This window comes from Manacus candei, unplaced genomic scaffold (assembly GCF_025592945.1).
Source record: "Manacus candei isolate 608988 ecotype Guabito, Panama unplaced genomic scaffold, ASM2559294v1 h1tg000050l, whole genome shotgun sequence".
In the NCBI taxonomy this organism is placed as follows: Eukaryota; Metazoa; Chordata; class Aves; order Passeriformes; family Pipridae; genus Manacus; species Manacus candei.
Window position 1 is genome coordinate 28,583,514 of NW_026138098.1, and position 12,347 is coordinate 28,595,860.

At 37.5% G+C, this 12,347-nt stretch overlaps 1 protein-coding gene across 3 annotated transcripts in view; it reads left to right on the top strand.

Annotated features, from left to right (window-relative positions):
• Positions 1 to 12,347, top strand: part of WAPL (WAPL cohesin release factor) — a 64,903-nt gene that overhangs the window by 36,222 nt on the left and 16,334 nt on the right. For 2 of the 3 annotated variants that reach the window (XM_051799785.1, XM_051799786.1), the window contains exons 5-9: positions 1,264 to 1,359; positions 4,147 to 4,299; positions 4,549 to 4,685; positions 6,677 to 6,788; positions 11,865 to 12,092. In XM_051799785.1, the coding sequence (XP_051655745.1) occupies positions 1,264 to 1,359; positions 4,147 to 4,299; positions 4,549 to 4,685; positions 6,677 to 6,788; positions 11,865 to 12,092 (726 nt within the window). The remainder of the gene's footprint in view (positions 1 to 1,263; positions 1,360 to 4,146; positions 4,300 to 4,548; positions 4,686 to 6,676; positions 6,789 to 11,864; positions 12,093 to 12,347) is intronic. The other variant, XM_051799787.1, reaches the window with a different exon arrangement.

Consider the following 12,347-nt stretch of genomic DNA (forward strand, 5'->3'; position numbering starts at 1 on the left):
AAATGAGCACTGCTTTAAAAACATAATTTAACAATCCATCGAAGTTGTTTCTCCTGACCACTCTAGGAGGGAAAGAGGCTTTTTTCTTGTCTGGAAACTCAAATGATTTAGTGCTTGACAGGTCTTTCAGGTCTTGAAACTCATAGTGATTTTCATTCTGCTGACAAACCTCGTAGAGGTTTTCATTCTGCTTATATTCCTTGAAATTTTGTTAGTCAGGGCTTTCTCTTGTGGAGAATGGAAGGATGCAGCACAGTAGAGTTTTACTCTACAGTAATACAGAAACCCTTGACTTACAAAATCTGCTTTGTAGCTTTTGACCTGCCAGAACCTTGTTACGCTTCACGAGGTGGCTTCAGTCCCTGGCTGCTGCTGCTGGGCTCACCTCACACAGCCCCTCCGTGGGCTGTACTTGGGTTAAAGAGTTGAAACGTTATATTTTGACAGAAAAATATTTTTATTGCCTAACTTCTTTTTTTTTTTTAAATGACTTTTCCCCATTTAAGTACTGTATAAGTGCTGTGAGGAGACAGATGATAATACAGTTTATTCCATACGTGGCATGTTGGGAAATTGCAAAAATTGCAGTGGTGTGTTAGTCTGCAGTATTGTTATGCAAATAAATTGATAAACTCAAATGCTAGAAATATAGTCTGTCTTTGCTTTCTCTAAGAATTATATTATGTTTCCCAGAAATTCAAGGACAGTAAATGTTGATGCATTTAGATTTGCCTTGACACATTTTTTGGCAAGACAAAAAGAAAAGGCTTCTTAATTTATTAATATGGATTAAGACATTTCATTTGGATGTTTTTATTCCCCAGAGCATCAAAGTCTGTATCAGTTCTGCATTTTGATTCTAAACTAGTCATATTTCTACTGACATAATGTTTGCTAGCATGTTTTTTTTCCCCCAGAGCTGTCTGTTTTTGTCTATAGGAAGGTTGCAGACCTTTTGCCTTTGAATAAATTTTAAAGATTAAACAACTGAAAAATTCTTTAAATATGTACATATCATGTCTTTTGCCATTTGGGTGGGTCTGTATGTCTTTCAAACCATCAGATGCTTCACAATCTGTCTCGTTTTCTGATATATATATATATATATATATGATGTTTAGAACTTGTGTTGCTAGGAATACAGAAAGGGAAAAATGAAGCTAATTTTCCTTGTTTGGCTACATTATTGCTACAGTAGTTTATGAAATATATGGTGACTACTGGAAATTTACTTAAAAAATAACTTTTATTTTTCTCTTTTAGTCTCCCACAAAAGCTGTGTATAATGCTAGACACTGGAACCAGCCAGAATCAGAGGCTCTGCCAGCACCACCAGCTTTGAAAACTCCCAGTGTCCCAGTAAGTAGACTGTTGGTTTTTTCTCAAGTTTACTAAATCTCCTTTTAAGATTCACTGATTTATATTTTCTTTAAAAAAATAAGTTCTTGGTGTCTGGTAATGTCACAGTAATTCAGAATGAAGTCCACTTTGTGATGTGAGCCATTGGGTATTTGCTAGAAAAGACATTGTCAATGAAAATATTGTAGAATGTGATCTTCCACATCCCTTCGACATACAGTTACCAAAAAATACTGCAAGTTATGACCACAGAAATCAGCAAATTGCAGATCAAAAAGGAGAAACTTAAAAGGAGAGTTAATTTCTTTTTCCTCTCTAATGGAGTGATAGCAGTTACTGACTTGAGGCTTTAGATACTGTGAAAGAAACAACATTTTCTGTGTACAGTCAGCTATGCTAATATGAACAGATTGGATATAAGCATGTGTACAAAAAATGGACAAGAGGTGAGAACCCTTCTAGAAGTTGTTTGTTCAAAAGTCAGTGATTGTTTTGAGGCTCAAAGTAATTGTTTTTTAACTCTTTTGAGACCCTGAGAATTCAGGGTCTTGGGCTTATGCATGTAGAAATTACTGATTGTGCTAAGAGAGCATTGTACGTTGTCAGTAAACTTCATTTCATTTGGTGCCTTTCTGGCAGTGCTTGCCTGAGAACAGAAAATCAGAAAGGAGATTTTTTTTTTTTTGCTGCAACAAGTCTTCAGCTTTTGTTTTTGTCACCAGTTTGTGGTGAGGTTTTTGGTTTTTTTTCTTTCTGTTGATGTTTTTTTCTCTTTTTTTAAATTCTACCTCTGCATATGGTGTTCTGATACTGCCTCTTGGGTTTGTGGTAGGTTTTAGTTGCCTCCTCACAGTACTCTGAACAGCCTTCCTTGGATGCTAACTGCACTGCCTGGAAAATGCAGATGACTCATTTGCAAATAACAATTTCTACTAGAGTTTGAGGACAGAGCAGAAATTTCAGCCCTAGGGTTTTCCTAAACCCCTCTCTCAATTTAAATTATGTACATTTGAACTGAAGTTTTTGTTGCTTGCTGAATCTTTGTATTGATACTGATTTTTGTGTAGTACTCTGATAACTGACTTAAAGGCAGACTTTGAGTCTTCTCAGACAGACTTTGAATATAACTTCAAGCTAGGAAAATGTCTGGATCATTCATTCAGACAGGCACTTCTGTCTTCTCTCAGACTTCTCCTTTGTAACTGGCACCATCAAAATATTAATTCAGGAATATGGCAGAGGTTTGGCTGAACAAACCAGTTAGGGGAATTTGTGTCTGCTCCTCATGTTAAGATGTACATCTGGAGTTACTTCAGTCGCTTTTTAACCTTGATTTACGTGTGTGTAAATTACATGGGTTAAAAATTGCAAGGTAAATGAGCCTTAATCCAGATATTCAGTGGTAATTCCTGTGCAGATGATCCTGCCTCTTTAATTTCTTTATAAATTTGTTACCTGAAGATTGGGATAAATTTGTCTCAGGTTTATGGTGAGAAACCCACAGCATGCCAACTGCTTATGCCAAGTAATCTCTCTTATGGCCTCTCCGAGCTCCCTTGGAACTGGCTTTGAAGGGGCAGCCATTGACCAAGACTTGGATGAGATACTTCAGTGGATCTCATGTGTTCACAGACTGATAAGATCAGAGTCCTCCAGTATGTGCTCTAAACCAGCTTTTCAGGGTGGTTTATTAGCATTTTGCCACGTTGCCTAAGTGAGTGAATACTGAAATGCCACACATTGACAGAGGCAGAATGTAAAGAATACTCCATTAATAGAGCAGCTTGTTTTGGCTTGTGTTTTATTTTTAACTGTCAATGTACAATGGACAAGAAGGCTTCCTCTTCAGCTGCCCTCTGGAGAGAGTAACAGTTCATGCCTCTTCTATGCCTGCATATTAATTCTATTTTTTCAGCCACACATTAAAAATATTCTCATTTTTCTGTGTAAGGAAACTAAGTGCATGATGTTACTGAAAGATTGAGGGTAAGTAAATGACCACTGGCATTGGCACTACGTTTAGAATTTGGCATTTGGAGGTCTGTTTCCTGTATGCCTTGTTTTCTGTAGCTTGTCTTCATATCTGAATTTGTGCCAAAGTAGTAATCTGAAGATAAGCTGACACTTAAGCTTATAGTAGCCTCAAACTAATACAGCAAAGTAGGTTGAGGAGAAACCTGTAATACTTGCCTGAGATGTCTGGAAACCTGTCAGTAGTTATTCTAGACCTAACATCAAGTTCTCTCCTGCCTGTTGTAACTTCAGAACAGGTTTTGCTGTATTTTGTGCTCTGATGTGTTGTTCCTAAAGTAGTTAACAGCAGGAATAAGGCTCGTGTACAGAAATACCATGAATTTACAAGAGCATGCAGTACCTGTTTGAGGCATGCACCGTGCCTCTCACTTCTCTGTGTGGCACTTTTTATGGTGCTACAAACTTTTAACTGTTTTTAAACACTGAATTTGGTTGGTTTACTTACCCTAAAACTTAAGGAACCAGTATAAAAGACTCCTTTTTGTCTTATTTTTTTTTAGTTTCAGAATTCTACTGGAGCTTTCTTGATACTTAGAAATGTTTTTTGGTTTTGTTGTTTTTGTTGTTTTTTTTTTTAATTTAAGCATAGGTACATTATCCCACAGCTTAGGTACATCTTGGTAGTGTAAGGCAAGGACTAAATAGTCCCAAAATGTGAGTTTGACAATTGCACAGCTGTAATGTTTCCTGATGTTTTAGTGTATGTTTCCGTGCTCAAAACATCTGCCCATTTTAGCACTTTCTTATTAATAGGTAAGGCTATCTTCAAAGGAGGCAATTCATAAAGATGATGGAGTTTTTAAGGCTCCTGCACCACCTCCCAAAGTGATAAAAACTGTGACAATACCTACTCAGCCCTACCAAGAGATAGTAACTGCATTGAAATGTAGGAAAGAAGACAAAGAAGTAAGTATTCTTAACAAATTTTTAAGATAAAGAATTCTCGGTAATCCTAAGTACTGAAGGAACAGTCTCAAAATGAAATTTGGCTTTCCTATTAAAAATAATATTTTTATCTAAATAATTGAATGGCCTTCATTAACTTCTTAATGTTTCCTTGCACTTAAAACTGAATAGACTTTTAAACTGTACTTGTTAAGATTATAATCAGTCCCAAGAGCAACTTACCTAGGTCAAAATATTTGTCTTTTCCAGTTATACACTGTTGTTCAGCATGTAAAGCACTTCAATGATGTAGTGGAATTTGGTGAAAATCAAGAGTTCACAGATGATATTGAGTACTTGCTAAGTGGATTGAAGAGCAATCAACCCCTAAACACACGTTGCCTTAGGTAAGATATCTTAATATAAAACACTGAACCTATATTTAAGAGATACTGAATTAAATATTCGTCAGAGAAGAGACCATGCTTTAAAATGTCATTGCCACTTACCTGGCACTTCTGCTATGAAGAATAAAATCTGAAAATAATAACCAAGATGGTATCTTGTGAATAATCAAAAACAGTATAACCATGAAGATGAAATAGAAAATTGTACCTTAAGAGACATATGACACACTTGTTATCCCAGCTATAAATTAAAAAAATATTTTCTGATAACTTTTCTTTGTTTAGTGCAACCTAATGTATGATGTCTTTTCTGTTCTTAATGTAAAATTCAATTCTAAAATAAAATCCCTAAGAATGGAAAATTTGCTGATGGTAATCTAGAACTAATGTAATACTGAGTTATTGTTTAAATCCAACTGCCTGTTCTTTATCTTCTGTTGAGAAATAACAGTGGAAGTAAAGAGGCCTCAGTGTTAATCAGAGGCTCCTTTCAGTTGTCTTAGACTACTCATTGCACTCTCAATATTCAAGTTACACATTATTGTGAAGCTGGTGGGAAAAATGTTAGTCTTGCTTTGACAAAGTTTATGAATTAATATTGGTGTCCATTCCCTGGACATAAAAGTAATTATCAAATTGCTAAATATAATAACCATTTATAATATTTTTTATATACTTGTAAATTTTCCTCTCTGTTCAGTAAAACTGAAATAACAGAGAAGGTAAAATTTGAACCCACAGAGACAGGTGATGGGAATGCTTTATTTGTGGTTTGACTGTGGTTGAGAAAAAGCTTTATGTGCCTTTAAGAGGGCTATTTTAAAATTTATTCTTTGTTCTTCAGAAACTATCAATGATTATTGTTGCTGGAGTATAGAAATAAGAACTCTGTTATCCAGTTTGTATATACGTTATGATAAGAATAAATTACTACTATAATGACAATTTGGGGTATTTTTCATATTGAGTGCTCTTAATTTGCTCATATGGCAAACGTACTAAGATCTTAAACTGAATTCTTTATTTTCCAAATTTATGTGATGGAATGTAACTTGTATAAACACAATAAAAATCTTTTCTTTCAGTTAACAAATTAAAAGAAAAGTGTTTTTCCAGAGGGAATCAGTGTGTAAGGATAGGAATAGACATAAAAGAATGAGAAGCTGGTAGGTAAGCTCTCACTGGTGCTGTTGTGACTGGAGACAGAAAAGCCTCTTGTTCTTTCAACACCTTACTGTGTGCATCCCTTACCATCAGAGTCCTCAGTAGCCATGGAAGACTTGATTGCAGAATCACTCCCACATTACTGCACATTTGAAAGCAATATATTTTTAATAGTTGCCATGTTTCACTGTGCTAGAAGTGGCAGCTTACTGATAAAACCAGGGGAAAGGCTCCATTTTTGAAATGAACTGCTATGCTGGTCACTGATTAATATATTTGTCAGATTTTTTTCTGAAATCTGTAATGTTTCCATCGTTCATAAATGCAACAATAAATATAAAAAAAATGTCCTGTAAAAGTAATATCAGACAATAAGTGGGACTAGTCAGTCAATTAGATAACCATCAGATAGCAGTGGAAGTTCACATTTACAGTTTCTGATAATGCCTTGGTCTGTAATAAGCTCTCATGTGTCTCTAAATCAGACCTGCATGCTTAATCCATGAATGTTTTAATTTAACTATTGGTTTCACCTTTTTTTTTGGTTTTGTTTTGTTTAAGAAGCAAGTTCAAGGTGCTCTTTCAAATCCTGTTTTTAGCCAGGCTTAGAATAAAGCAGACATGGTTTGGTGCTGGTAAGCAACTGTTGAGTAAAACACTACTCTGTTCACCAATTGCAAACTTGCCTTATATAAATTTTAGAAGAAACATCCCAACAGAGTTTTGTGTGAGGCATCTGGTCAGTCCTGTGCTGTGGGCTTGTTGATGTGCTGGTTTGCTAAGTGTGGCCATTTCAGTTGTTCTAATGCAGACTGAATTCTCTGCAGTGTAATCAGCCTGGCGACCAAGTGCGCCATGCCCAGCTTCCGAATGCACCTGAGAGCACACGGCATGGTAGCCATGGTTTTCAAAACACTGGATGATTCTCAGCACCACCAGGTAAGGAGACACTGCATATTTCCTTAGAGTTAGTTGATACCTGTGTGTTAATTTTGTGTGCATCTGGGATCAGTGGCTCCATTTGAGAAAGCTGTGTTCCAATGACAAATTCCTCTTCCGCTGTTCATGTGCTTCTGGGTTTGGAAATTCTTTTTTTAAGAAATCATTTAAGCTTTTTTAAAAAACTGACTGCACTTTGGATTACTGTTTTATGGCATCTCTTAAGCTTTTTTTCGTTGTTTTCTTGTTGTGTTTATGATTTCTTTCAAATACAATACATTTGGAAGGAATCTTTCCTTGTTGTATTTAAAGGTGGCTCTAAGTGCTCATCTCCAGACTTGCTTGTATGTGAATTATCACCTTTTCTGTAGCTGTTGTGGGGAATTTGTCATGTCTTGTGCCTGTCTCCTGAGCACTGCTGTAATTGCAGTTGTGGGATGCCTTGAGTGTGTGCAGTGCTCTATGAGAAATCTAGGAAAGGTAAATTTTATCTACTTACGATAACATGACCTGAGAGTTAAACTGAAGCAGTTTGGATTTCCTTCCTATCAACGTTACCTCTGTGGGGTGTCCCTTGAGATATTTTTACAGAAGTTGAACACAGAAGATGTCACTGGAAATGGGTAGTAGATCTGTATATCCAGTCAGCTTTATTATTTTCTGTAATAGCTCTAGAAGAATGACATACAATGCAGAATGAAACTTTGCACCCACAGAAATAGATATTTCAGAGGTGCTGTTTGACATCTTACTGTGGGTGGAGGGAAAAGCTGTAGAGTCTTCAGTAACTGATTTAAAGTCATAGCTTATTTTCCATCTCCCTCAAAAATTAGCGATGGCTAACTGTAAAACAGGCACCAGGTTCAATGAATTCATTATTTTGTGAGCTGCCAAAATAGTGCCAAGTGATACTAGAAATAAATAAAGTACAGGCATGCTATTTAGGACAGTTGCCACCACTGAGATGCAGGAGATGGGCAGAGGACAGCTTTGGTTCCTTGGAAAGTGTACAAGCTTGCTGGGTGTATTTTTGGCTGTCTTTTAACAGTTACCATTATTCCTTCATTTTCCAAAGAAGCAGCACATGCAGTTCAAAAGGAAATTGCCTGCTATTATTAGTCTGCAGTAGCAAAAAGCATTGATTATGTTCACTATTTTCAGTATATTTGATGAAACACTCCCTTTTGTCCAGGGAAAAAGAATTGTAGTTAATGTTTTAATATAGCTAGAGTACGTTCTTGGTACAGGTTTTACAGTATTTTGAAATTACTGATTTATTAAACTACTCTTGATAAATGCTAATACATGTGCCCTAACTACTGACAGTATATGCTCCAACATGGTCTTCTCTGTATAAGCATGCTGTTTTTCTATGCTACCCTTCCATTCATTCATCATTTCACTATTCAAAATGAATAAAATTTCTCCACTAAATCTCAGTTTGAAGTAAGTCAAGAATAATAAATCACACTAGGCTTTGCATGCGTGGCTCAAATCCATTTAAGATGAATAAGGACTGAGGGGAAAAAATGCACAATTATTTAGTTAATATTTTTCTTTCAAGTGTTTTGGAGATGGGAAAACTGCCACAATTACATTGCTAATAGAAACAGATATGAGCATATACTGCATTCAGTGTTCTGATACAGTGGAAGAGACTGAGGGTGGAGGGGACTCTATAACTTTCCATAAGGAGTATAAAATAGCAGTTGCAGATTGGCAGTTGCCATTTCTTTAACCAGCAAGGAAAACAAAATAACCAGCTATCTTACTGAGCTATGCCCCAAAATAATCACATGAAAATTACTTGTTCCACCAAATTTTTCTTGTAGACTTGTGTTTACGCTTAAGTTATTAATTGACTTTGTTTCTTCAGTGATGCTCTATGAAGGTTTTGAAGTATTGTTAATTTTGAAAATAAAACCTATATTTTCATAATAACTGTCAGTAGTTAAGCACAGAAACGTGGTTTTGTAATGTCTTCAGCATGTGAATAACTTAAAAAAAACCAAAAGTGCATTAAATGTAGTGCTGAACCCTAGAAAATAACCATCTGTTCCCACAAGCTGGAGTATAAATAGAACAAGCAAGAGAAGACAAGGATGAGAGTGGGTGTAAATGGTCTGCTGTTTCTGGAGTGTATGTTCAACTAGGATGTTTTCCTGAATTCTGTAGAAGTATGGAGTGCAAATCCATAGTTAGATATGCCATAAAATTTCTGTCTAGAGCAAATTCTATTTATTTTAATTTTTTTCCTCTCTCCACATTTCTTTGGAAGCAGAATGTGCCTTAAGCATCTTGAGGAATAGAATGGGATGGGGGAAGCTCATCCGAAAAAAACGCCCCTGTACTGCAATCTGTAAGGGAGGGATTTTGAGGGATTGATTGGATTCTTTGGCTGCTTTGTTTTCTTAGGATACTGATCAAAAATAAGTTGTACTAACAATTTTTCCCTCCTTCTCAGCTCAGAATTCTGTGTATTGTACCTGTAGGGCATGAAATAGCTTTCAGGCAGGGTGGTTACACAGATCAGAGGAAAATGTAGGGTTGTTTCATTCAAGATGAAACCAACTTGCTTACAGGGACTAAGAGAAACCAAGGTTAGAAAACCCATATCACTGACGTGAAGCTAAAGCAGGTTTATTCTGTCATAAGCACCATCCACATTTAAGGTCCTTACTTTTACAACATCACTCTTTTCCTGTTGCACATCAGCATTTGGAGGCCTGTTGGCCCGAGTCCCTCCTGTGTGTGTGCTGTGGCAGGAGCCTGGTTCTTCTTACACAGAGCTAGTCCTCTCCTTTTTTGCTTTTCCAGCAGTCCTGCAGCCTGAGACCTGCTGCATCATGTCTTGGTCACTTCTGAAACGTTTCAGTATTTTAAAACCTGGGAGGCAGATCTGAAGGGATGTGTTGGCAGAGCTGATGTGGAGGGAGAACTGTTACTCCCTGCATAATGGAAAGCTGGATGGGTTGAAAAGAAGGGAACCTTGGTACAGAGCTTTACAGAATGAGTGTGACTGCCCTTATCAGACTTTGGAATATCTGTAAAGCATTTCTGAGTAGTGATCTAAGAACAGTCTCTAACTTTTTGAAATACCTAAATATTGGCAACCCAGATTATAAATTCAGCAGTTTCCCTCTGTTAACTGCTGCATAGTTTCTAGCTGATAGGAACTCCTTTGGGGGCTTAAAGCAAATTTTTTTTTTAGCAAGAAACCCACCTAGATAATGCTGGTCATTAGAAAATAGTTCTTTGTAGATATTGCTTTATTAGGTCTACCTTGGGTGAACACTGGTTAGTGGAGTAATCCTGTGTCCTGTTTAATCGCTGTCGTTCTGAAGGAACCTCGTCTTCCAGAGTCTTCCAGGAACCTGACATTTATTACAGGATAAGCCAGCTGCAAATAAATCAAGAGTAAACATTTCTATAATTAAAATTATAGAATTGCAAGGCCTACTGGGGAAAGTTAATAAAAATTAAGGGAGAACAGTGTGTCCCTCTCTGTGTAGTTAAGTCGCATAGATTGCTTTCTGCTTTGCATCACAGATGTGATAAAGGCTGGAGTAGTGATGTTCACAGCTAAGATTTTGTTGGATTTTTTTTTAAACAACTCTGTCTCAAGGTTGTATTCACAAAAGGAGCTGTGGATTTGGAAACTCTTACTTCCTTCCTTCAGTACTTCAAGTGCATCTTTGGTAGTTGGTCAGATGAAAGTCTTTATTCACCTGAGGATTTCCTTGACTCAGACAGGAAGGAGTTTTAACATAGCTTTTGATAGACTGTCATCTGCCTAATCGTGTCTTGGAAATGCTGATACTGCTTAGTGTGACCAAGTATGATCACTACTTGCTTCTCAAATAAACAGCAGTTAATGATTGCTTTGATGGTTGACTGAACTCTAAAAAGATGTTAATCAGCTCTGACACAGAAATACTGCTCTTTGCTGTTGAGCTGTACAACACTCACATCCCAGAATTAGTTTGTTTCCATTTTTAATTTACCTTATACAGAAACAATTGCAATGGATGCATGCAGCCTGTTGGCTCTTGAGAGTTGATCTCAGTAGGACACACATACCCCACACACACCTCAGCTCTCCTCTCCTCCAGTTATTGTCAAAGGTTTCTGAAAGTTTTGTGCCCAGCACAACTCAGTTCCCTGGAACATTCTTCTCTTAACCATGACTTGGAGCTCAGTGCTCTCGGTGCAAGTGCTGTACTTAACAACACTGGGGATGGAGAGCTTTGCTCTCTCTCTCCTCACTGTCTTCTGTGTCCCTTCCTGACAGTCAACTGCTCCTTTTGCTTTTCTGGATCCTCATGAAGATGAAATTTAATTCCTCCTTTAAGGAAACTTAAATCTTCTTTAGCCAGTAAGAGATCCCTTTACACCCATGCTGTATGAGATAGGATAATAACATTCACATGTTAAGGACTGATGGGAACAGGGCAGGGGGGAAGCTGGTTTATGCTCTGGCTACTTCCAAAAAGCAGAATTCCCCTGGAACTAAAATGTGTTTATGCTAAAAAGGTTTGGATAAACTATTGACTGACAGACTTGTTTGGCAGAATCAGAATTTATGTCACCAGGCACTCCCCTTGTGTTGCCCCCCCCAGACACTGTCTCTATGATCTCTGTATTTTCTGGTGCTGTCATCAGTTCATCCCCTCAAACCAGAATGTTCACCCACCTTGCCACATACCCTGTGCTTTTTCACCTTGTCCCCTGCCATCTGTCTCTTCTGTAATACTGTGTTACTGGAGGTTCTGTTTCTCATTCTGTCTGCAGCACTGAGCCCCTCAAAAGTAGAAACCTGTGCTTTTCCACTAGGGTTGTGTAAATACACTGAGTGCTTTGTGTCTCAGTTTGATTTGCTAGGAGAAAGCATTGGTAACTTGCTAGAAGGAATCTGTACAACAGCGAGTGCTCATGTGAGTGCTCGTGTACACTGGGACTTGTCAGGCATTTTCTTTCATAAATCTTCAGCTTGTTTATTAAAAATGGTAAAAGGTCTGCTTAGAATGATTATTAAAAACTAACTGGTCTCTTTCTTCCTTTCTCTGCCACCCCAAGAATTTGTCCCTTTGTACAGCAGCTCTGATGTACATCCTGAGCAGAGATCGCTTGAACATGGACTTAGACAGAGCCAGTCTAGATCTGATGATACGGCTTTTGGAGTTGGAACAAGATGCTTCTTCTGCCAAGCTGCTGAATGAAAAAGACATGAACAAAATTAAGGAAAAAATTCGGAGACTGTGTGAAACTGTTCACAACAAACATCTCGATCTCGAAAACATCACGGTGGGTAACGTGCTTTTGCTGGAAAGCCTTGGCAGTTGTGGAATGCTCAATAAAATGGACCTTGTGAGCATCATCTTGAATTTTGTATCCCCAGCAAAGGAGGTGTGACACTTTGTCTGCCTTTGATGTGTACATGACTGCACTGCAAGTATTTTCTTCTTCCAGTTTGAAATTTCCTTTTTAAAAGGCTGTCAGTAGGATAAAGGTGTGGTGTTCTTCAGCTCTCTGAGTGTCCATTTGCCCCTTCTAAGGGAG